Source organism: Taudactylus pleione, unplaced genomic scaffold (assembly GCF_031769625.1).
Source record: "Taudactylus pleione unplaced genomic scaffold, aTauple2 ptg000125l, whole genome shotgun sequence".
Lineage (NCBI taxonomy): Eukaryota > Metazoa > Chordata > Amphibia > Anura > Myobatrachidae > Taudactylus > Taudactylus pleione.
Genome location: NW_028284527.1, coordinates 6,448,721 through 6,474,507, shown reverse-complemented (window position 1 = coordinate 6,474,507; position 25,787 = coordinate 6,448,721). Strand labels below are relative to the sequence as shown.

At 46.3% G+C, this 25,787-nt stretch overlaps 1 protein-coding gene across 3 annotated transcripts in view; it reads left to right on the top strand.

The window, feature by feature from the left end:
• Positions 1–25,787, top strand: part of NUP133 (nucleoporin 133) — a 238,180-nt gene that overhangs the window by 51,436 nt on the left and 160,957 nt on the right. For all 3 annotated transcript variants that reach the window (XR_015878408.1, XM_088472517.1, XM_088472518.1), the window contains exons 6-7: positions 8,404–8,574; positions 20,806–20,958. Coding sequence is in view for 2 of the 3 variants with exons in the window: in XM_088472517.1 (XP_088328643.1) it covers positions 8,404–8,574; positions 20,806–20,958 (324 nt within the window). In the remaining variant the exon portion in view is untranslated. The remainder of the gene's footprint in view (positions 1–8,403; positions 8,575–20,805; positions 20,959–25,787) is intronic.

Here is a 25,787-nt window from a genome sequence, read left to right as displayed (position 1 = left end):
CACCCGGCCAAAGCATTACCCCTGACCGCTATTCAGCCCAGGCCGGGTGACCCCCCCTCTCCAAGGCACCCCAGGCCTAAGCTGATAGCCCGTGGCTATCAGTATAATTATTGCCTCTGCCATAGAAGGGGGAAGTGAACCAATCTTATACAAATTTTCAAATACCACCAGCAGTTGAGTACCAAAAAATCCCAAGTGGGTCTTGTATAATTAATTGGGGAGACCATCAACCCCAGGAGTCTTGTAATTAGGAGAGTATTTAATAGCATCCTTCACCTCTTCTAATGATATCAGAAAGTCCAAAAACTGTTGCTGTTTATCAGACAAAACGGGGAAAAGAATTTGATCTAAATATAATGACAATTCTGAAAGGAGGAATAAATAACTGTTTAAACTATGGAGTGGGGAGCAAATAACAAATTAAAGGTACCAATATTAATACAGTAGCAGACTAGTATAAATATATTTCTACTTCAGGGTCCATAGGGTATCCACAGGATACCTTGGGTATAGGTGATGACGTCAGTCTTCAGGCACCACAGAGTTAAAGTTTTCAGCCTCCCAGGATGCATATGGGTCCCTCTCCTATACCCCGCCCCCGGGCCAAGGCATCTCAGTTTCGTCGGTGCCTGGCCGGAGTCGGAGGCACTGTGCAGAGGGGGGCTATGAAGAGCCCCATAAGTTTCTTTTAAAGGCAGCGCTGGCTCCACATCTGGGAGTACAGCATGGACAGTCAGTACTGACGTCCATGCCGTCTCCCCTACACCCCGCCGGTACCAGAACGCCGGGACTGATCCGGGGATGCTGGTAGACATCTGGGGTCACGGCTAGCTGTGTCCCCAGATGTTTTGGACCATGGCCGGATCCAAGGGGATGCAGGTAAGCAGCGGGGTCCCGCGGTGGGTCCCCGCTGGTCACATGGTCCTGAGTCCCCAGGCAGGGGGCTCCCTGGGGACTGGCTGCAGCGTGGAGCCAGGCGACCAACCTGCGCTTCCACTACCCCCTTGGACAGCGGGCCGCTGTTGAGCGGCATGCGCTGCGGCGTCCCAGGGGTTAAATGCATGCCAGGGGAGCACGCTTTCCCTGTCTCACAGCCTGCGCCTCCCCTGCTGCACACAGCCTCTCTGCTCTGCCTGATTGGCCACAGTGTGTCAGCTGTCCTCCCCAGGCCGGCCTCCTTCATCTTCTGCTCCTCGGTGGCCATCTTTAAAGCATGGTGAACACTGCTGGAAGCCTGTGAGCGGTGGCATTGCGGTCTGGGTCCCCCAGCATACCTCTCCTCTGTTTGTCACAGGTCAGTGTATGCAGCGCTGAGTCCTTAAAACCTGAGGGTCTGAGTAGTTGAGAATCAGCGCTAATAGTGCAGGGATTTGTTTCTTCTGCATTGTATGTGACTGAACTGCTAGCCTGCTGTCTGTACTTTCACTTTCTACTGTCAGCTTTATCACTGTCCCTGATCTTGCTCTGCTCAAAGCCCTTGCGGTGTGCAGGGTGTTATTCACACTATACCAATACGTATAGGTGTGAGTGTCACATACGTACCATCATGTCTGAGACTGATTTTCCTCTCCAGCTCATGTGTACTACATGTAAGGTACCAATAGCGGAGGGGGAGGGTAACGCGGAGGGGTTATGCCCCCAGTGCCTGGCACTGTCACGGCCGATTATGGTCCCGGTACAGGAACCTCCCTGGGCTTGTTTCGCTAAGGCGCTTACAACCCTTGTGGGCCAGCTAGCTCCGCCACCTGCGTTTACCCAGACGGGTTTGTCCCAGCAGTCAGTGGTGTCGTCACCCATGCGGGAGTTCCCGAGACAATTGATGGTAACCCACAGTCTCCCTGTACCTTCCCAGGTTCTCCGGAGCCTGCGTGGGTTAATACTCTTAACTACATCGGTTCAGCATTTGTCCGATGTTTTACAGGGGGAGTCTGTGTTGCGGCCTCATAACGGCCGGTGGCGTCTTTATCTGCTCCTTATGGGGATGACGATGAGACGTCAGATCATGGGGAGATTCTGGATCTATCTGACCAAGAACCTCTCCGTACCAAAGAGCCGGACGCTAAGTCCAAGGTGTATATCCCTGGTCTTATTCGAGAGGTCCGCTCGGCTTTAGTTATTGAGGATATTGATCCTTTGGTGGCCACATTCATATATGCCTTTTTAAGGATATTAAGGGTGAGGCTACGGTGTTCCCTCTTTCTGATCAATTAGTGGATCATTTAGAGGAGGCGTGGAAAAATCCAGGTAAACGGTTTCAGCCCCAGAGACGCTTAGCCGTGGCTTATCCGTTTGCGGTCAATTATCTTTCTAAGCGGGATTCCCCTACGCAAGTGGATTCACATGTCACACGCCTAGTCAAAAGTGCCACGTTGCCTATGCCTTCGATGTCATCCTTGAAGGATGTCACTGACCGCAAGGTGGAGATCTGCCTCAAATCCGTTTATTCCCTTGCAGGGAAGCATCCAGACCGGCTCTGGCCGCGTGTTGGGTAGCCAGAGCTATGGAGCGCTGGGCGGATAATTTGGAGGCGTCTTTAGACTCTGACTGTTCGGCTGAACAGACCGAGTTGGTGGGCAATCTCCGAGACTCGGCCACTTACATTAATGAAGCGGCCTTAGATATTTGTATGCTCACCTCTAGGATCTCCTCTGCAGCCGTGGCTGCTCGTCGCACCTTATGGTTGCGTTCTTGGAAAGCGGACGCGGATTCCAAAAAGGGATTAGAAGGTCTGGACAGGTACTATTTGGTCCAAATCTGGACAAAATTGTTGTTACTTTGGCAGCAGCAAAATCTGCATGTCTTCTGTCTGCTACGATTCCTTCTAGTGCTGGTGGGTCGTCCTTTTGGCCTCACAGGGCCCAAGGTAGGCCTAAAGTACAGTCCTTTCCACGGCAGGCTGGGGCCAAGAAATTGTCCAAGCCCAAGAAACAGGTCTGGAGTACCAGACGTCCGGCTCCTAGGTCAGATAGCAAACCTGCGGCCTGACGGTCCAGGTCTCCTTTTGGGGGACCACAAAGTGGGGGGCGCCTGCTTCAGTTCGCCCGGTGCTGGTCGCAGTGCATGTTCCAATTTCCCAGAGGGGCCTGGGTTTCTATTCCATTCTATTTTTGGTGCAGAAACCCAATGGGTCTTACCGTTCAATACTAAACCTAAAGGCCCTCAGCAAGTCATTGAGGGTGCCTCTGTTTCGGATGGAGACCCTGCGGTCCATTATTCTGGCACTGGAACCTGGGGACTACATGGTGTCATTGGACATCCAGGACGCTTACCTGCATGTCCCTATTCTTTTGCGCCATCAGCAGTTCCTCAGATTGGCAATCTGCAATGAACATTTCCAGTTCCGGGCACTGCCTTTTGGCCTGGTGACTGCTCCACGGGTATTCACCAAGGTCATGGCGGTCATGGCGGCTCTCCTGCGGACGCAGGGAGTCCGACTGTTGCCTTATCTGGACGACCTCCTGTTGATAGCGGGGTCTCCAGAGCTGCTTTTACACCATCTGGATCTGACGATTGCGGTACTGCAACGTCACGGCTGGTTGACAAACTGGCAGAGGTCCACTCTCACCCCGTCTCAGAGGGTCCTGCACCTCGGGGCCTTATTGGACTCCAGGCAGCAGTGGATCTTTGTGACGGAGGAAAAGATCCTTGCTTTGTAGTTGAGGGTGTGCAGTTGTCTGCAGTGTCGTCGAGTGTCGATACACTTGGCACAGAGGTTATTGGGCTCAATGGTGTCGGTATTCGACATGGTGGAGTACGCCCAATTTCACTCCAAACCTCTGCTGCTATTGATCCGGTCCAGATGGAATGGATTGCCTCAGTGTCTGAAGTCCTAGACGATGGGGTTCACTCCGGATGTTCGCCTGTCTCTAACCTGGTGTTTGCAGACGACCCACCTCAACAAGGGTCGCCCGTTCTGTGTGGCGAACTGGGTCCTGTTAACAACGGACGCCAGTCTCCGGTGCTGGGGAGCTGTCACGGGTCCACACTTGTTTCAGGGCAGGTGGACTCGGGCGGTAGCGGAGCTTCCAATAAACATTTTGGAGCTCCATGCGGTGTCAAGAGCTCTCCAGCAGGCACAGCCGGTTCTCCAGGGTCACCATGTGCAGGTCCCGTCGGACAACGCCACCACGGTGGCCTATTTAAACCAGCAAGGAGGAACCGGGAGAGTGGTCTTTATACCAGGACGTCTTTCGGAGTCTGGTGGACAAGTGGGGTCTTCCAGAGATAGACCTCATGGCGTCCCGGCACAACAACAAGTTGCCGGAGTACGGGTCTCGAACATGAGACGAAAAGGCGTCTCTGGTGTATGCCCTGTCCGTCTAGTAGACGTTCCAGCTTGCCTACCTTTTCCCTCCGTTTTCCCTTTTTCCGCGGGTATTACGGAAATTCAAATCAAGAAGGAGGTACGCTACTGTTGATAGCTTCCGAGCGGCCCAGACGGCACTGGTTCTCCGACCTCCAGAGTCTGTCAGTAGACGTTCCTCTGAGGTTACCATTACGACCGAATCTGCTGTCATAGGGTCCTTGTCTTCACCCGGACCTGACTCGGTGTGGCTGTTGAAACGGTCATGCTAAGGTCCAGAGGGTTTTTCTAGCTCCGTGGTGCAAACCATACTAAGAGCTCGTAAACCTTCCTCGGCAAGAATCTACCATCGTGTGTGGCATACTTTCTTCCGGTGGTGTAGACCTAGAGGGTATTCCCTTAGGGAGTTCCGCCTGTCTAGGGTGTTGGCTTTCCTACAGGCTGGACTGGATCATGGGCTTCGCCTGGCTTCTCTGAAAGTGCAGGTGTCTGCCCTGTCAGTCTGGTTTCATCGTAGGATTGCTGCGCTCTCTGATGTGCACACCTTTATGCGAGGTGTTCTTCGCATTCAGCCACCTTTTGTTCCACCGGTAGCGCCTTGGAATTGGGCTGTGGTCCTGAGAGTTCTCTAGGGACCGCCATTTGAACCACTGGACTCAGTGGACTTTAAATGGCTTACAGCTGAAACCATATTCCTTCTGGCCATTGCCTCGGCCAGACGGATTTCGGATTTAGGGGTTCTCTTTTGTAGACCCCCTTTTCTGATTTTTCATAGGAATAGGGCGGTGCTTCGCACTCGTCCGGGATTCCTTCCCGAAGTGGTATCCAGTTTTCACATCATGAAGAAATTGTTGTGCCGGCTTTCAATTCACCTGGGCTTTCAGTGGGTGACGCCACTTGGGATGTTGTGCGGGCATTGAGAATTTATGTTGACCGCACTTCTTCTTTTAGGAAGTCAGACGCCTTGTTTGTCCTCTATGGCTTTCGTAAAAAGGGTTGGTCTGCTTCAAAGTAGACTTTGGCAGGTTGGATTCGTATGGCAATTTCAGAAGCTTATCTTCATGAAGGTCTTCCAGTTCCCTCCTTGGTGAGGGCTCATTCCACTAGGTCTGTGGGTCCTTCGTTTGCAGCTAGAAGTGGTGCCTCTGCAGTTCAGATCTGCAAGGCTGCTACGTAGTCTTCTGTCAATACCTTTGTGAGGTATTACGCTTTTGACATCTTTGCCTCTCAGGATGCTTCCTTCGGGCGGCGGATTCTCCTCTCAGCACAGGAGCGTCCCCACCCTTAAAGGATACTGCTTTGGGACATCCCCAAGGTATCCTGTGGATACCCTATGGACCCTGAAGTAGAAAATATGAGATATGGTAAGAACTTACCCTTGTTATCTCTATTTCTACGAAGTCCATAGGGTTCCACAGGACTCCCGCCCTGTCGCACCTGTACTGCAGATGGACTTTATTCTGGTCACCGGTTTTTCCGTCTCCCTATGGTGAGAATGTGATTCTTGTAAGTGTCCAGATTTTTTTCTTCTCTCTCTTTCTTCTCCTCCTCCGGCCTATGGCTTGTGACGTAACTGAGATGCCTTGGCCCGGGGACGGGGAATAGGAGAGGGACCCAGATGCATCCTGGGAGGCTGAAAACTTTAACTCTGTGGTGTCTGAAGACTGACGTCATCACCTATACCCAAGGTATCCTGTGGAACCCTATGGACTTCGTAGAAATAGAGATAACAAGGGTAAGTTCTTACCATATCTCATATTATAACAAAATTTAAAAAAATAAATCTGTGTATTATGGGGTAAATTTATTATGACTGGCATTCCTGCCCCATTAAGTTAAAGTTCTCATTACTGCATATCACAGAAATACAAATCTATTTACTGGGGAAAAATATTCTTGCAGGGACACAGGCTATCACTTTACTTATGTTTGGGGCAGATGTACTAAGCTCTGGAAAGTGATAAATTGGAGAGTGATAAACTACCAGCCACTCAGTTCCTAACTGTCATGTTTCAAGCACAGCCTGTAACATGACAGTTAGGAGCTGACTGGCTGGTAGTTTATCACTCTCTAATTAAATCACTTTCCAGAGCTTAGTACGGTACATCTCCCCCTTTGTGTGTTCTGAGCCGGTTTGCTCAATGCGCATGTGTTCATCTGATGACACGTTGTCAGTTGAAAAAAATTGCATTTGTGTAGCCTATAGGCTACAGTTGCTAACGCCATGTAAAGATGGTGTTAGTTGCTGGGTCCCCAAGCTCTGAAAAGTTAAGTTTTTTGGAGATGAATAAATTTGGCTATTTCACAGACCCAATAGAAACCTATTGATTCCGGGGGCACTCAATTAATGCAGAAATCATCTGAAATCTGCAGTTTTCAGAGATTTTTCACAAATAGTTTACTAAATATGCCTCTCTGGATTTGTACTTCTATCTAAAAATATGCAGAGCTTGTTTTCAAATGTTTACTTTTAATAAAGGTGGTTAATACTCAACAAATACTATTGTATCGTGTTAGTCCTTGGTGTATTTTAAGAGAAGCCACAAGTTTATATTCTAAGAGCCTGATTCCTTTAGCTGCAGAAGCTACTGTGGCTTTGCGCATATCAGAAGGCTGATTCAGGCTTACCGTAACTGGCCAGGAAGTGCGTAGTGCGAGTTGCCATCTGTAATTGAAACAGACCTTAAGCTGGCCACACATCTAAAGATTATCTGTCCAACCAGCCAACTAGTTGATTGGTTGGAATGAAAATCTGGTAAGCTATGCAATCAGCAATTTGCTCCCAAACACTGGAAAATGGACCAAAACTGTTGTATGAACAAATAGTTTAGATCAAACATTTAACAAACTTGTCTGAATGACCATTTCCATTTGTTTTCTGGCATTTAGGAGCAAATTGCTGATCATCAGTTACTCCCATACGTTACCAGATTTTCATTCCAACCAATCAACAAGTTGGCTGGTTGGATGTAAGTTGGTCTAGTGTGTGGCCAGCTTAACTCTATTGCTAGATTGAAAGGGGTATCCTATTTTGCCAAGGGGATTCAGGCTTTCTGCGTCTGCAAATTGATAATTGTCCCTATATATAGTTTTGTTACACAAACCAGTCACTAAATGAGAGAAATAATCTTTTAGGAGTCTAGTAGTGACTTGGGAAAAAATTATTGATCTTGTTTAAATTGCCATATGCATCAAATACATGTATGAATTCTTCAACTATTATTCAATATATCCTTTTATAAGGACCATTTACCCTTTTCACGCCTGGGAGAAAGGGCTTCTTGTAGTCCAGTTAAGTAGTTTTTTTTTTTTTTTATTTTCTGTGTAAAAAAAATCACTGTAGGGGTAAATTTACTAAAGTAAGAGTTTTTAGAAGAGATGTTGCCTATAGCAACCAATCAGATTCTAGCTATTATCTTCTAGAAGGTGCTAGTTAAATGTTAAGTAGAATGGTTGCTATGGGCAACATCTCTTCTAATACTAACTTCTAGAAACTCTTATTTTAGTAAATTTACCCCTAGGTGTAAGAAGTTTGCAGCTAATGTTGAGAGAGATTTAAGCCTGGATTATTAATGAGAATATCTCTGTATATTTGTCTCATTTGAATACCAGAGTTATCCATGATTAATAGTGTATGCCAAATAACAAGTAGCATTCCACCTTGTGAATTTTGGTCAGTAAATGTTAAAAAGATTCTAAAATCCAACTCGTTCTTTTTCATCTCCTGTTTGTTTACGTGTACCCAGTTTTAAAGTTATGGAAATGATCAAGGTTACAGTAGCATATATTTTTTTAGTAGATGATTCTGGAATTCAGAAAAGGAGTGACCTGCACAATTATGTATGCAAGGCCTCTGATGCATGTGTCGTTATATGTAATGGGCAGGGGGCAGACACTGAAGAAAATATAAAGCCACAGACTGAGAGGGTCCCCTAACAACAACAACAACAACATCATATTGTAGTGCGGTTATTGTCAAGCTGGTGAAGGAAGGCTTGACGTCAAAACTTCTAAATTAAACATCACCTAATTTCATGAATCTCACTTGATTTTGTTGACATTCTTTCTGTTTTATGTGAAATTATAATGTTCTTTTCCAGGCTGGCAGTTTCATACTTTCTTCATCAAAGAATCAGCTTGTCCGGTTAATGCCAGATTCCTCTGGAAAGATCCACCACCGATTCCTGCAGCAAGGACAAGGCATGCTGTCTGGTATTGGACGCAGAGTTTCCACTCTTTTTGGAATACTGTCTCCTACTACAGAATCCTCTGTAAGTGTAAAGAAATGTCTTGGTGTATGAAGTGTAGCTACATAAAAAAGATTCTTTATAAATCTGTGATTTTAGACTTGTTGTTTCCAGCTATGTTTTGAATACTTGATATAGTTTATCACACTTTTTAGTAAAGCGGAGTACAACAAAATACTGTGCATATCCTGTGCTGGGGGAATTGTGCATGGGTTTGAGGAGTGAGGGACAGCCCAGAAAATCCAGGAGGATAGAAGGAGCTAGAGTCCATGATGTGGGTTGGAAGTTGGGGAGCAGGGATTTTGTATGTAAAGGGTGTAGCAGCTGTGTTTATTGTATGCTACTTATTCATGGATATCATAAAATGTTTTAAATTTACACTGACTCTTAAATTGTAAAGTTTTTTTTCCTGGCTTCTAAATAATTTGCCAGGGATATATATATATATAGATATAGATATATATATAGATATATAGATATATATAATATCTATATATATCTCTATCTATCTATTATACAGTAAATTCAGTGCGCCAATCAATCAATCAATGCATAAACACATATAATACTGTGAAAAGTTTTTTAGAATCCAATAAATAAATGGACTTTTGGAACAAAGTAAATCTGTGTCACAGACGCCAGATATAGCACAGGCTACAGGTACCACACAGGCCGGCGTCTTCCCCACGTTAAAACCCGGATCCAAGCGGGTATTGGTTTATCTGGAATTGAGAGCAAGAAAGAAGGGGCGCCACATAGTGCATGAAACTGTAAAACAGATTTTATTGCAGACAGCGGACATAAAACTCGTTCAATGAATATGCGTACCACAATCAGCGGTCAGATACCACCGCAAGTAATATAAATGAAGAAGCCTGAATATCACCAGAACGTCTCCGGGGACTCCGTCGGCTATTCAAGTTTTATGTCCGCTGTTTGCAATAAAATCTGTTTTACAGTTTCATGCACTATGTGGCACCCCTTCTTTCTTGCTCTCAATTCCAGATAGATAGATATATATATATATATATATATATATATATATCTATCTATTTTTAAGAAGACATGCGCCTAATAGTGTAGTATTTTACGTAAAGTAATACCGGCGCTCATATAAATGAATGTGCGTACCAAAAAGAAAATCTTTTTTAAGCTTCTCTGAAATCCAGAAAAGAGTGGCCCACACTGGATGGGTTGAATGGGATGTCGTCGGCTGGATCACCTTATAAAGAGCTTATCCAAGCAGATAATGCTAATTTAATAGCCTGTAGTATGTCTTCCTCCACGTATCTCCTAGTACCTCTTTTCAGTCCCTCTCTGGAACGTATATATTCAGTGTATGCGAGCTGTATGATCGGGTTCTCTAGGACGTCAAAGTGGATCTCCTGTGAGGCTGAGGGGGTCTTGGACCAGGATATGCTCATTAGAACTGTCCGTTGCTAGTTCTTACCTTCACCTGGTAATTGTTTTTTTTACAGCTACTTAAGGATATCCCCGTGATCTGCTTCATTCATTCTGTTGATGTTTTTATTGATTAGAATTGTACTTCACTATATACCTCCTCTCTTTGTTTTTGGATACTGCAATTGTGTCCTATGAGGGGAGGCACCTCAGGATATTGGACTATATACATCACATGGATTGAAATGTATACCTTAGCGCAAGTAGATGAAATTGTATGAACTTTAACCTACACCAATATTTCTTTGGGAGGATTGGGAGCACCCTCTATAGCTGATTTCTACACTTGCTGCTGTTTGCGCTTGGTTTATCTCCAATTCACTCTTTTTTTATGACTTTTATATGTATATACAAATATTTTAAATTTGTGTTTAACTATGCATCATGGCAAAAAAGGAAATAGTCGTCTTGTTCAAGCAAAACACATGCGGAAACGCACATCTTTTTTGTTTACAATGTGATCTCCTTGAGATTAATGTTAGTTTCCATCTGTGTGATGCATGTCAGAGAATGGAACAAGAAGCATTTTAATCAATACTCTGCAGTTCAACGCAAGTTACAAATGCTGCTCCGCCTACTCTGGTGTCTTGTAAATCCTGCTCTTCTGGCTTAGCCACAGAGGACCCAATTCAGGATGGTCTCTGTATTAATTGTTACGCAGGCCCATCAGCCCTGGTGTCTCTCCCTCAGGATCAACCCTAGGCTACCTTTTCACAAATGCTGGCAAAACTTGCGGACCAAGTAGCAGTCCCCGTGGTAGCTCCCCCTATGGGATGGCCACAGCAGGGTACTTCTGCAAATCCTTTGGCACCCCCATGGGTAGAAGTACTGTCTACCTCAGTACAGAGTTTGGCTAATACCGCTACGGTTTTTCAGCAAATGCAGCAGAAAGAAAAGCCTTTATCTACTAAAAGTACTATATCATCTGCCCAAACCACACAGTTATCTGATTCTGAGATATCGTCTGGGGAGGCAGAAGACGCCGATCTCTCTCACTCTGACTCCGTCCCAGGAGAAGAGGAGCACCCTCTAAACTAAATATACCTGCTCTTGTGAGAGCTGTTAAAACTATTCTACTAATAGAAGAGAATGAACCCGCTCTTAAGAAAAAAAACGCACTTTTTAAGCCACAAAAGGTTGTTTTACTAGAGTTCCTTCAATCAGACCAGCTATTCTGATCACATGAGTGAAGCATGGAATATACCTGATAAAAGGTGTCAGATTCCAAGACGTTCAGTACCTTTTACCCTCTTCCAGGCAAAAGCCATTCAGAGTTGGGCAGAGGCCCTAGAAGAGACCTTTCCCCCTTATGCTTCGAGGGAACAGCTATCCTATATATCTCACATTAGAGATGCAGCCTCCTACTTAGAAGAAGCAGCTATGGATACAGCTCTCCTGGCCTCCAGGATATCTGCCACATCGATGGTGGCCCGCCGTATTCTTTGGCTACATTCCTGGAAAGCAGATCAGAGTCAAAATGGGCTCTAGGGTCTCTGCCTTATGCAGGAGACATCCTATTTGGTCCAGAATTCTATAAAATTGTGGCTATTTTGGTGGCTAACAAGACTGCATTCCTGCCCTCTGCATAAAATACAGAGCCTCTGACGTCATCCTTGCGGTCTTTTCGCCCTCAAGGAAAAGCCAAAAGTCAGTCTTTTCCACGGCAGCAGACATCAACCAAGGCCTCCAAGCCTAGGGCCAAACAGGCCTGGGCTGCTAGATGTCCATCCATCGTGTCTGAGGACAAGCCTACAGCCTGACGGAGTGGGCCTCTCCCTGGTGGGAGGCCGACTTTCTCAATTTGCCCAGGTGTGGCATCAAACCATGTCAGATGCCTGGGTGAGGGAAGTGGTCTCCCACGGATACGCCCTCTCATTCCTGCAGTTCTTTTGCACAGGACCTCCATCGGACCCAACCAAGGCCTTGCTGCTCCAAAAAGCCATTTAGTCTTTACTGAATGCAGGCAAGGGCTATTATTCTACCCTTTTCTTAGTCAGAAACCCAATGGGTCTCATCAGCCTATCCTCAACCTCAAATCTCTGAACAAGTTTATCAGGGTGCCCAGGTTTCGTATGGAAACCCTCCATTCCGTTATCTGAGCTATGGACCCTGGGGTTTTTATGCTATCTCTAGACATTCAGGACGCTTTGCTGTACCTATAGCACCTTCTCATCAACCATTTCTTCGGTTTGCTAAACTACAGCAACATTACCAATATCAGGCTCTGGGGTACACTCAAGAGAACACTAAGTCAGTCAGCAATGACAGAACTGTTCCGCATTCTCACATAGGCCGATCGCAATCTCCCAGCCATCTCCACAGTGTTCATCCAGGGGATTCTCAATTGGGAATCGGTTTTCCTCAATAGACATGACGTGCATGCAGGAGAATGTTCTCCACATCCAGAATTTTTTCAGCTTCTAGTGGATAAATGGGAAATGGGTTCTTCCGGAAGTAGATCTCATGGCCTCAAGACATAACAACAAACTTCCAATTTATGGAGCCAGAACACAGGAACTCGACGCGGCCTTCATAGACTCATTGTTGGTGAAATGGAACTTTGGAACTTCTTCTATTTGGCATATTTCTTCCCTCAAATATCCCTACTTCCTCGAGTGCTTCGAAAGTTCAGACAGGAGGGGGGCACAGTACTGTTCATAGCTCCGGCTTGGCCCAGACAGCATTGGTACTCACGATCTTTAAAGGCTCTCCATAGATGTTCTTCTTCAACATCCTCTACGAGTAGACCTGTTGTCTCAGGGTCCATGTCTACATCCGAACCTAGCCCGTCTGTCTTTAATGGCTTGGCTCTTGGGACATCCCTCCGAACTGCTAATGGTTTCTCCAGCTGTCTGGTACAGTCCATGCTCAGAGCACGTAAACCGGCCTCAGCCGGGATTTAGGTGTGCTCCAAGAAACTATGACCCGCAAGTCTTTAAGGTTTTTCAAATTCTTGCCTTTCTTCAGGCTGGACTGGATCTAGGCCTCCACTTCCACCTGAATGAGGAAATTGTGTTTCTGGCATTTAATTCACCAAACCTCTTGGCAGGTGAGGCCTCGTTGATGTGGTCCTTGCTTTGAAGATCTACATGGACTGCACTACTTCCATCAGGATATCGGACACCCTCTTTGTTCTATATGGATTCCACAAGAAGGGATGGCCAGCTAACAAACAGTCATGTGAATCTCACAGGCTTACATACAGACTGGCCTTCCTGTACCGGCTTCAGTATCTGCTCATTTTACTCACTCCGTGGGTCCCTCCTGGGAAGCCCGGCGTGGCGCCTCAGCCGAAAAACTTTGCAAGACGGCCATGTGGTCTTTCTTGGGTTCTTTGCCTTTGATACATTTGCCTCTCGGGATACTTCCTTCTGGCGCTGGGGTTATCCTATCAGCTCAGGAGCGTTCCTGCCCTTGAACAACTGCTTTGGGACATTCCCAATGTCTCCCTGTGGTGCCGTATGGACCCTGAAGAAGAAAAGGAGAGTTATGGTAAAACATACCTTTTTGTTAACTTTTTCTTCAAAGTTCATAGGGATCACAGGGCACCCGTCCTGACTCTCCTAGCTTCTATGGGTTTCTTCTCCTGGTCACTTGTTTCCTTCTCTGTGTGAGTGTGATTCTTCATTGTACCAGTCTTCCTTCTCTCCTATCCTGCTTCTGCCTTGGGCTTGTCAACAAAACTGAAGTGCCCTCAGGCTGTGGGCGAGGTATAGGGTTTGAAAAGCTTTGCTGCTGGTGTCTGATCCTCCTGGTCCCACCTACACCCCAATGTCTCCCTGTGGACCCTATGGACTTTGAAGAAAGAGAGTTAACGAAAGTAAGTTTCGCCATAACTATCCTTTTTGGACTCCTCTGTCCACAAACCATTGTCTTCTGGCTTGTCCAGGTGATCTTTAGCAAACGGCAGACGGGCAGCAAGGTTCTTTTTGGAGAGCAGTGGCTTTCTCCTTGCAATCCTGCTGTGCACACCATTGTTGTTTAGTGTTCTCCTGACGGTGGACTCATGAACATTAACATTAGCTAATGTGAGAAAGGCCTTCAGTTTCTTAGAGGTTACCTTGGGATCCTTTGTGACCTTACAAATAATTAGACGCTTTGCTCGTGGCGTGATCTTTGTTGGTCCACCACTCCTGGGGAAGGGTAATAATGGTCTGGAATTTCCTCAATTTGTACATAATCTGCCTGACTGTTGATTGGTGGAGTCCAAACTTTAGAGATGGTTTTTTTTTTTTTTTTTTTAACCTTTTCCAGAATGATGAGCATCAACAACTCTTTTGAGGTCCTCAGAAATCTCCTTTGTTCGTGGAATGATACACTTCCACAAACATGTATTGTGAACGTCAGACTTCGACAGATCCCTGTTCTTTTAAAAAAGTTGTCCACTCACACCTGATTGTCATCCCATAGATTAAAAATACCTGACTCTAATTTCACTTTCAAAATATATGCTAAGCCTAAAGGTTCACATACTTTAGCCACTCACAAACATGTGATATTGGATCATTTTCCTCCAAAAAAAAAAAAAAAAATGAGCATGTGAGAAAATCTGAGGTAGTTTTAGGCCAAACTTCAGCAGAAATATAGAAAATTCTGAAGGGTTCACAAACTTTCAAGCACCAGTATAAATTCATGTAAAAACACAGTTACACGCGCTTGTGCTAAAAAGTCCTCTAAACTTGTGTTCGGGTTATATTTTGGTTATTGTAATGTAATGTTCTGTGTACCCTTTACTGTATGTACGGCGCTGCAGACCACTTGTGGTGCCCTATAAATAAAATTTAATAATAATAAAATGCTGAATTCAAACAGCAAATTCTACCTAGGCTGTGTAATCAGTGAGGTGTATTCGGCTATAAATGGACGGCATCCCGCTGCATATTTCTGATTTCTGAGCACATACTATTCATTGTAAGCATGATGTAGTTGTGAAATTACTAATAGAAAATACAAGTTTGTTACCCTTACAAATGTTTAAAGTAACAAATATATTTCATCTTGTTATATAGTATATCTGATGGTTAAGTTAAATATAAAGTGCAGTTATTGTCTAGTTGAATTTTCAAACCATTTCTACTCCTTTTTCTCTATACAAATAAAGTAGAAATGTTTTTTTTCCTATATATGGTCGAAGCCCCCTCACATTAAATGCAGCTGAGCATCTTCTTATGCAGCGTCACTTGTATTCAGATTTCCATGTGGCCTTTCCAGTACCCTATGCTGGGTTTGTCTTCTATCTTGAGTGGGACTGGTATAAACTAGGGATGAGCGAGTTCGGTTCTCAGAGAATCTAACCCACCCGAATTTCGTGGATCCGAGGCGATCCCAGCCAAGCTTGGATCTCTCCGCCTGCCCCGGATCCCTCTCCCGAGGCAAAACCTTGCGATCCCGCTGTCAGATTGCGAGGTTTTGTATTGAGCGGGCTTAATGCTGATTGGCTTAGAGAGCCGTCTGTCACGGTCGGCGTTAAGCCCATTGAATATGGGCACAGGAAGCATGAAGATGCCATGCACCCCCCACGCTGCCTGACACACAGCCGCCCCCCCCCCCCCCCCCCCGGCGCTGTCTGACACACAGCGGCACAAAAAGTCCCCCCCCCCACGCTGGCTGCCACACGGCCGGCACACCACCACCACCACCCCCTCCCCCCCACTCTGGCTGTCACACAGCCGGCACCCCCCTCCGCGCTGCCTGACACACAGCCGGCACAACCCCTCCGCGCTGCCTGACACACAGCCGGCACAACCCCCCCCCGGCGCTGCCTGACACATAGCCGGCACCCCCACCCGCGCTGCCTGACACACAGCCGGCACCCTTCATTGAGGACACCACCAGCAGCCATGCACTGCCGACACAATCAGGACCCCCCACACTGAGGACACCGCTGGCACCCCTGTTCTGCCGACACCGCCGGCAACCTGCACTGCTGCCCTACGTGCTGAGGACACCATCAGCGAACCCATACTGCCGGCACTCCCACACTGAGGACACCACCAGCACCCCTGCACTGCCGATCACTTGCACTGAGGACAACGCTGGCACTCCTGCACTGCCGACACCACCGGCACCCTGCACTAAGGACCCTGCCAGCACCCCCGCACTACTGCCCACGTACTGAGGACACAGTCAGTGACCCCACACTGCCGGCACTCCCACACTGAGGACACCGCTGGCACCCCTGCACTGCCAACACTGTCGGCACACATGCACTGAGGACACCGCTGGCACCCCTGCTTTCCCGACACCCTGCACTAAGGACAATGCCAGCGCACCTGCACTTCTGCCCCACATATTGAGGACTCCGTCAGCGACCCCGCACTGCTGCTACTCCCACACCGAGGGCATCACTGCACAGCCGACACTGTCAGCACTGCTGGCCCCCCTCGCTCTGCCGACACTGCCAGGGCCCCCACTCTACCATTACCACCACACTGCAACACTGACTGCACTTCCGCATTGAGGTCACCACTGGCACTCTCACATTGGGGAAACCGCCAGCACACCACACTGCCGACACTGCTGTCACAGTAAGTGCACTATTGGTGTATTCAACCCACACTGTATAACACAATGTATCTGTGTTGGAAATTGGAAGCTGAACTGCCACATGGTCGTGCCGCCCACTGTGTCGCTTAGCTTAGTCAGCCAGCTAGCTGGATGCAACCTTTTGACCTTAACTAGATGAAAAAAATAATATTGTGAGGTGGTCAAAATTGATTGGAAATGACTGTAAATAAATGTTATTGAGGTTAATAATACTGTAGGAACAAAAACAGGTCCATTTTATGTGATTTTAGCTGTTTTTATGATATTTTAAGAAAAAATCCAGATCCAAAACCGAAAAACAAAACACGGAGGTGGATCCAGATCCAAAACCATGGGAGATCCAGATCCAAAACACGAGGGTCGGCACACATCTCTAGTATAAACAGAAGGAGAAAACTCTAAGCTCCATCTTTCAACAATCCACTCATTATAAGGACAAACTTGTATTAAATATTGTGAATCAAAATCTCATCAGGCAAACCTCTGCTGTCTGCATATCCAGGATTGTTACAACTTGACTCCCTGTGTGGTCACGTTATTTTTCAGATTCTGCACGCATTATATTCCCACTTTTATTCCACTCAATAACAAACTATGTTAATAAATATTTACCAACACTATTCTCTCACTTGCATTTCTGCAAATCTCTTGCACTCAGTTTCTCTTGCATTCATATTTCATTTATATTTCCAATTTTGTCCCTCTAGTTTACTCCACTTTCATCCTGTACTACCCCCCTTTGTCCTACTAGCCCACTGCTAATCCATCGTACACTTCTCTCCCTGTTACTTCACCCCACTGCCATCCACATCTCCCTCCCTGCTCACCTCCTACAGGTTCCCTTTCTAGCTCAGGTGCCCGTACCATCGCTACACTCTATTCTTATTGGTCCCTCAAGTTAATGTTGCGTCAACGCTACATCTCCCCCATAAACATCTGATCTTATTCACATCTCCCCCACATACTCTATCCCTCTATCATGTGCCCTCTGGAATGCCAGGTCAGTCTGTAATAAACTGGTCCCCACCCATGACCTTTTCATCTCCAACTTCTTACATCTCCTAGCCATTACTGAAACCTGGATTCGACCCTTTGACATCACTTCTCCTGCTGCGCTCTCCTCTGAGGGCCTCACCTCCTACCCATGCCCCCCACCACCACCCCGGCCTGGGGTTGCCATGGTGGTTGTGTTGGGGTCCTTCTATCTGCCAGTTATTCCTACCAGCTAATACCCACGCCTCTCCCAACCAGTACACCTCAAACCTCCAAATTCCTTGACAACGTTGCTTCCTGGCTCCCTCACTATCTCTCCTCAGAGCTTCCCTTCATTATCCTAGGTGATTTTAATATTCCAATTGACATTCCCACAGAATCCTCTGCCTCTAAACTCCTTACCCTCACCTCTTCATTTGTTCTCTTCTAATGGACCTCCTCATCCTTCCATGTGAGTGCGCACTCACTTGTCCTGGTCTTTACTCACCATTGTGATATTTCTGATTACTCCATTTCCCCATGTCCCCTCTCTGACCATCACCTTCTCTTTTAACTTATCCCTCTCTCCTTCCCCTCCTCTACCTCCTAAGGCTACCATTACTAAGCGTAATATTGAGGCTATTGACACTTTTGCTGTTTCCTCCCTGCTGGACTCTCTTCTTTCCCCTTCATGTCTCTCTCCTGTCCAGAACAAGCCACTTCCCTGTACAATTCCTCCCTTACTTCTGCTCTTGACTCTGCAATGACTACTCACCCTCGCAGATCCACACCACAACCCCGGCATTCCAAATGCACCAGATACCTGCAAAATTGTTCACTAATTGCCGAGCATCAGTGGAGACTTCCTCCATTTCAATTTTATTCTCTCATCCTACAGTGCTGCCCTGCCACTCTCCAAACAATCATATTTCAAGAACCTCATCTCCCAGTCCTCAAACCCCTGGCGTCTTTGCCACTTTCAACTCCCTCCTCGCCTCCCCTCCCCTCCTTGCTCTCTGCCCTTGACTTTGACACCTACTTTACATCTAAAATTGACTCTATACGTGAGGACATCATATCCCATCAGACCATCAGCATTCCTGCCCCTCCTTTCCCTGACCACCCCGACCCATCTGTCTCACCAACCTGACATCCTTCTCCCCTGTTTCTGGGAAGTCATGGCCCTCACTCTGTCCTCCCCTCCTTCTGGCTGTTCCCATCATGCCCACCTCCTCAATCTCTCCCTATCATCTGGCACTACCCCTTGATCCTAATATTCTCTCTAAATACTGACCCATTTCTCTTCTTCTTTTTGTTTCCAAACTCCATGAGCGTATTGTTTACAACCACCTTTCTTTCCTCCCACTCCCACCTTGACTCAATTTAATCTGGCTTCCGTTCTCTCCACTCCACTGAACTGCCATCACGAAAGTATACAATGACCTCCTTGCTGGCAAATCAAAGGGCCACTACTCTCTGCTCATTCTCCTTGACCTCTCTGCTGCATTTGACACTGTAGACCACCCTCTCCTCTTGCAAATCCTCTTCACCCCCACTTCCACTCACAGTAGGAGTTCCCCACGGTTCTGTTCTTGGACCTCTCCTATTCTCCCTATATACGGCCTCTTTAGCTCATCAACTTTTATAAATTTCAATATCATCTCTATGCTGATGATACTCAAATCTACCTTTCCACTGCTGACCTCTCCCCCTCTCTTCTCACCCGTATCTCCAACTGACTCCCTGCTATCTCTACCTGGATGTCCCAGCACTTTCTTAAACTTAACATGGCTAAGACTGTGCTGATAATCTTCCCACCCTCTTCATTACCTCACTCCCACAATTTCATTATGGCACAACTATCTCCTCTAGACCCAAAGTACACTGTCTTGGAGTTATCTTAGACTCCTCCCTCTTCTGTAAACCACACATTCAGCACCTCTTGCAGTCCTGCAGTTTCCATCTCAAAAATATTTCGAGGATTAGACCCTTTCTCACCCTGGATGCTACTAAAACTCTCCTCCACTCACTGGTCAGCTCCAGATTGGACTACTGTAACCTTCTACCAGCTGGCTTCCCAGTCTCCCACCTCTCTCCACTACAATCGGTCCTCAATGCTGCTGCTCGGCTCATCTTCCTCTCCAAACGTTCTACATTTGCTTCCCCTCTCCTTCAAGCCCTACACTGGCTCACCTTCAGATGCCAATTCAAGGTTCTTACACTCGCCTACAAAGCCCTCACCCAATCCTCTCCCACTTACATCTCTGACCTCATCTCCCTTAGCTCTCCCGCCTGTCCACTTCGCTCAACAAATGCATGCTGCCTATCTTGCCAACTGATTACTTCCTCCCAAGATTTTGCCCGTGGTGCTCCCTACCTTTGGAACTCTCTCCCTCTCCCTATCAGGCACTCAATCTCTTTACAAATCTTCACACGGGCTCTCAAGACCCACTACTTCATCAAGGCATTCCAGCTCTCATCCTAACCCACTTCATACTCTTTCCTCCTTATCTACCCCACCTGTGTCATGCCTGTCTGTCTGCCCCTCCCCTTTAGAATGTAAGCTCTCACGAGAAGGGACTTCTTCCCTCATGTGCTTCTCCTTAAAGTGTAACTCCTTACTTCCCATAAGGGCATCGAACACTTGCTGCTAACTCCCTGCTGCTTATTGTGAGTATTTTAATCGCTATTGCAGCAATGTATATAAACCATGCCCTTGTCCTGCACTGTTATGTACTGTAAGTTACTCATTTCTTGTTCACTTATTAGTTTATGTACTCTGTAAGGCGCTGCGGAACACTTGTGGCGCCATATAAATAAAGGATAATAATAATAAATATAAGCTATCATAAAGAAAGATAAACTGGTATTGCAAAATTGTTATATAAAAAAAATGGTTATCCATGAATGGTTTGATTATCTTCAACAATTTATTTTAGGCTTTGTTTTGTTGTATCCTCTAGTTTACATTTTTAGCTATTTCTTGTAGGCATACTAGGCCAGTGTTTCCCAAATACAGCCCTCATGCCCACTTAACAGTTCAGGTATTAAGGATAGCCATTCGTGAAGACAAATGGTTAAATCAAAAAGACTTGGGTACAAATTAACCACCTGTGCTGAAGCATCAATAACTTCAGGACAGTTCAGAGGCTTTGAGCACTGAGTTTGGAAACACTACTAAGCTAGAAAATACTGTAGAGAAACATTCAGGTTGATCTGCTTCTTTTACTTAAAGCTTAATCTCAATGCATCGGCTGCGGTGTCTTTCCTCCACAGCTACTCGGTGTGCTTTGGGATAAAGAAGATTGCTTCTACACTCTTACTAACACCAGTATAAACAAATGGGACATGGATGATTCCTCTGAATATCATATTGTCAGTTGGGATATGAGTCGGGTGCTTAAAGAAAACATCTCTGATGCCATATGGGTGAGTGTGTTGGTTTTTTTTTTGTCCCCCTCCCATTTGCTAATTGGTGACAGCAGGATGTTTTAAAAATCACAGTAATTTTGTATTCATTATAATTCAGGCAGGTATATGCTTCTGAGCTGCTTAATGTTTCCTGTGTCCTGTTCTATTCCCATAGTGACTGGACTTCCTCCTGGGCTGTTGGTCTGGTCACTAAATGATCAGATATGTGGAAGATCTGATTATAATGCGTGTCGTTATTTGGGCTGGCCAACCCTAATTGTGGGTTGCTGTTGAAAAGAAGTGAATCCGTGCCTAAAACAGGGTTTGCACTAGGGAGGCCAATCCCGGTATCCAGATCGGCGGGATCCAGGGATTTGGGGCTAAAAATGGCCGGATTGAATCCTGGGATTGGAAGCCTCCCATCCCGGCATTGGCCATAATTGTTTTTTTTTTTTAAATGATGGGCACGCTGTGCCGCTACAGCGGAGTGCTGAGACACTTCCTGGCTCCCCCTTCCCCCAGCTGGCACTGTACACAGAGCGCAGCGTGACGTGAGGTCACGCTGTGCAGCCCGATGCCGGCTGGACCAGATTTGCCGCAAGCCCCGTCGGTAAGTAACTAATCCTGGGATTGAAAAAAGCCCCGGGATTGGCCTCCCTAGTTTGTACTTACACGCTATGGCGCAACTGTTTCTACGGGTCTTTGGGAGCACTCTGCTCTAATAGGATAAGGCTCTCAATGGCCCTTATTTAATCATAAACATGCTGCCAGCTCAGCAAATCTGTGTAGGAGGGAGAAGACTCAGACAGTTGCTTTTGCAGAGAGCAGATGCCTGGGACACTGGAACAGAGTGGACCTGTTTCCTGTCTCGGGGAAGCTCTGCCGTGTTTGTGAGAGAGTGCTCTCCTCACATCACTGAGATTGCTGATAATCATCTGGGTCTTGTACAGTCACACAATAGAAGGCTTCACATGGAATGAATGGTCCCTTTATACTACAACATTGCAGAATTTCTCATTATCTCTGTTTGGGGGCATATTGATAAGGGAATGGGTTGGCACCAGCAAATAAGTACCGCCCCGATGGGGTTCGATATATTTTGTTGATATGGTGGTAATGTGAACAAGCAACATGTCGACATTGACCACATCGACATTCATTATATCGACACACATAAAATGTCGTCATGATTAGAATACCGGCAAAACGTTTCAGGTAGGTCTACCTGTGACTTGCATAATATGGTGGCTCTGGCGGTCTGCTTGCGGTGACTTTCAGCTGATTCTGGGCCGTTTAGTGTTATTCCTGGAGGGGAATCCTGTGCATTATCAAATTCCTCTGATGATTTGTCTGAATCCATATGTTGGACAGACTGAGATAAAGACAACTTGTGTTTAGGTGCTTTAGTCACTACTGGTCTGTTATCAACATTGGATGGTGCCACACTCTGACTATAATGGCCTTATTGCGGAACGCTTATTGAGTAGCCAAACGATCCACCACCTGCATCATAACCTGGGACAAAGAGGTAACCCAAGATGGCTCTTGTCCAACAACAGGTAAACCGGACTGGTAAGGTGGTACTTTATAACAGTCAACACACAAACCCTCCTTTTATGTCCTGTGAGGACACACAAGCCTTACATGATTTACATGAAACCAGCACAGGTGGCTCCCCCTCCTGTTTCCCCTTATCTTTTGACATATTCAAAGTAAAGGCACAATCGCAAAGTTATGTGACGGCCTTCACAAAATCTCAATGAATTTGAATTACTTCAGAAAGAAATAACAGTAATAGTTATAATTGACAGAAATAAAAACAGTATCAGTGAACAGCTAGCAAACAGTCACATACAATTCATATGTAAAAATTCATACAATTCATATGTAATATAATTACAATTGGCTCTAAATCAGCTGCAGCAACGCAAAGGAATGGTAGGCCATAGAGCACCATATACCTTAACCAAGGGAGAGGTATACAGGGAGACTGACCCAGACCACAGCTACTGGGTGCACTGCGTGGACCGGGAGCATCTCATACATGTGGAGGGTAGGCAGAGCAACCCGGGCGCGCGAACCTTCGTAGGGACTGGGTATGGGTCGCGGGAGGAGATGCCGTGGGAGCGCCTTCCCTAAGCTGCATTAACCACCCGGGTACGCTGGCCTCGTGGCAGCGGATTGAGTCTGCTGCCAATCCCTGGCATCAGACGATATGACCCAGGCTGGTGTAGTAAGGATGCGGACAGTCCCTGGTTCTTACAGCAGCGGCTTCTGGTGCGTCTCACACCAGAAGCAAGACTGCCGCATGCGATTTCCTGTAAGCGAGGAATCGTCTTACCTGACATCTCCCGAGCATCCGGTGCAGTCCAGGTCGCAGCCTCGCTGCTAGCTAAGCTCAGCCAAGACCCGCCGAAATCGCCAGCACAATTACTGATTTGTGGCCCAGCGGAGGTAGATGGAGTCTCAGTACATGTGTCTTAATACAGACTCCTGGTACTGCCAACTTTAAAAAAATTAAAATTAAATAAAACATAAAATAAAAGCTTAGGACTGTTATAAGCAGTCCTTCTGTTACAAAGGTGCGTCTGAATCCTGCCACAACAAACTGAAGTCCTATGGCTAGGGTCGGGGTATATATGAAGGAGGACCCGGGGCATTCTGGGAGCCAAAGCTTTATCCCTGGGAATCCCTATGGGCCCCTAAGAAGAAATAAATAAAATGGATATATCTATCTATCCGTATCCATCCATATGTAGCGGCACTCATCGGATACTTTTTTACAATAAGCTCAGAGACTGCTTCAACGTTTCCAGTTTATTACAACTCGTCATCAGAAACAAATTAGAGTAAAACCTTACCTTAAATACCCCCATTGTGAGAGCAGACGCCAGGATCTCCACTGGCTCTGTCAGCAGCACCCGCAGGACTTCCGGTAAGCATCCGGAAACGCATGTCCACGACAACGCCTCCGTTGCCCTGGTAACCCTGGAGCGTCCTACATCAAAGACAATACTCACATAAGTGTCCTGCCCATAATAACAATACTTCACATATAATAAGTGCAACATAATACATAAAAAAATTTGTATGCATATATAAATATAACACCACATCCTAAACAAATAACGAGCCCACACGTAATAGACTATTCATCCAAATCCATCATTATCTAGGATCAGAAAGAGATGTAAAAAATAACAGCAGCATATATGTACCAAATCTAAGTCACCATAAATATAGGGATATCACATTCATCTAAATTAGAAAAGATGCAGTATAATAGTAGACATATTACATAGAACCTTCTCCTAAGGCAAAACAGCCACTCTTTAAACGACAAAGTAGTCTTACCAAAGTTTCCGCACTCTGATCAGCTATCTGAACATATGAGTGAGGCATGGAATATTCCCAGTAATAGTTTACAGCTGCCTAAACGTTTTAAGTTCCTTTTACCCTCTTCCCGCTACTGATTGCACTAAATGGGAAGTTCCCCCAGCAGTGGATTCCAACTATTACTAGGGCTACGGTATGGGTGGCAAAAGCCATTTAGAGTTGGGCAGAGGCCCTAGAATATAAATTTCCCTCTGGTGCTTTGAGGGAATAGCTCCCTTAGAGATGCGGCCTCCAATTTGGGTGAAGCAGCTATGGATACGGCTCTCCTAGCCTCCAGGGCATCTGCCACTTCTGTAGTAGCCCGCTGTATTGTTTGGCTCCGCTCATGGAAGGCAGATGTGGACTCTAAAAAGGCTTTGGAGTCTCTGCCTTATTCTGGGGATATCCTGTTTGGCCCAGAATTGGACAAAATTGTGACTACCTTGACAGCTTCCAAGACGGCGTTCCTGCCCTCTGCATATAATGCGAAACATCGGATGTCATCCTTTCTGTCCCTTCGTCCTCAAGGAAAAGCTAAAGGTCAGTCCTTTCCAAGGCATCAGTCATCAACTAAGGCCTCCAAGCCTAGGACAAAACAGACCTGGGCTACTAGATGTCCACCTACCAAATCTGAGAACAAGCCTTCTTCCTGACTGGGCAGGCCTGCTCCAAGGGAGGGATGCAGACTTCAATTTGCCCAGTTCTGGCATCAGAACACATCAGACGCCTGGGTAAGAGAAGTAGTCTCCCATGGATATGCCCTATCCTTCCTGTGGCGACCGCCCCCCCCCCCCAGCAGTTCTTTTGCACAGGACCTTCATTGGACCCAAGCAGGGCCCTGCTGCTCCAAAAGACTATTCAGTCCTTTCTGCTCTCAGGTGTAATAATTCCAGTCCCCTCCTCACAGCAAGGAAAGGGCTATTATTATACCATTTTTTTTAATTCAGAAGCTCAATGGGTCTCATCGGCCTATCCTCAACCTCAAGTCTCTGAACAAGTATATCGGGATGCCCAGGTTTCGTATGGAAACCCACTGCTCTATTATCCTGGCTTTGTAGCCTGGAGATTTTATGTGGTCTCTGGACATTCAGGATGCTCACCTACATGTATCTATAGCGCCTTCTCATCAGCAATATCTCCGGTTTGCTATACTACAGCAACATTACCAATTTCAGGCTCTGCCTTTTGGCCTTTGAATGGCTCCTCTGGTCTTTACCAAGATCATGCCAGTTATGGCGGCCTATCTTTGTTGTCAAGAGATCATACTGCTCCCAAACTTAGAAGATCTATTACTGTTCTATTACAGCAGATCCAATCTTTGTATTAGAGCACCTGGTGCACACACTACTACACAGTCACAGTGTGTCAATTAACTCTTCTATGCAGACCCTGGGATCCATAGTGTCCACCTTCGACATGGTGGAGTTCGCTCAATTTCACTCCCGGCCCCTACAATACCTGATCCTCTCGAG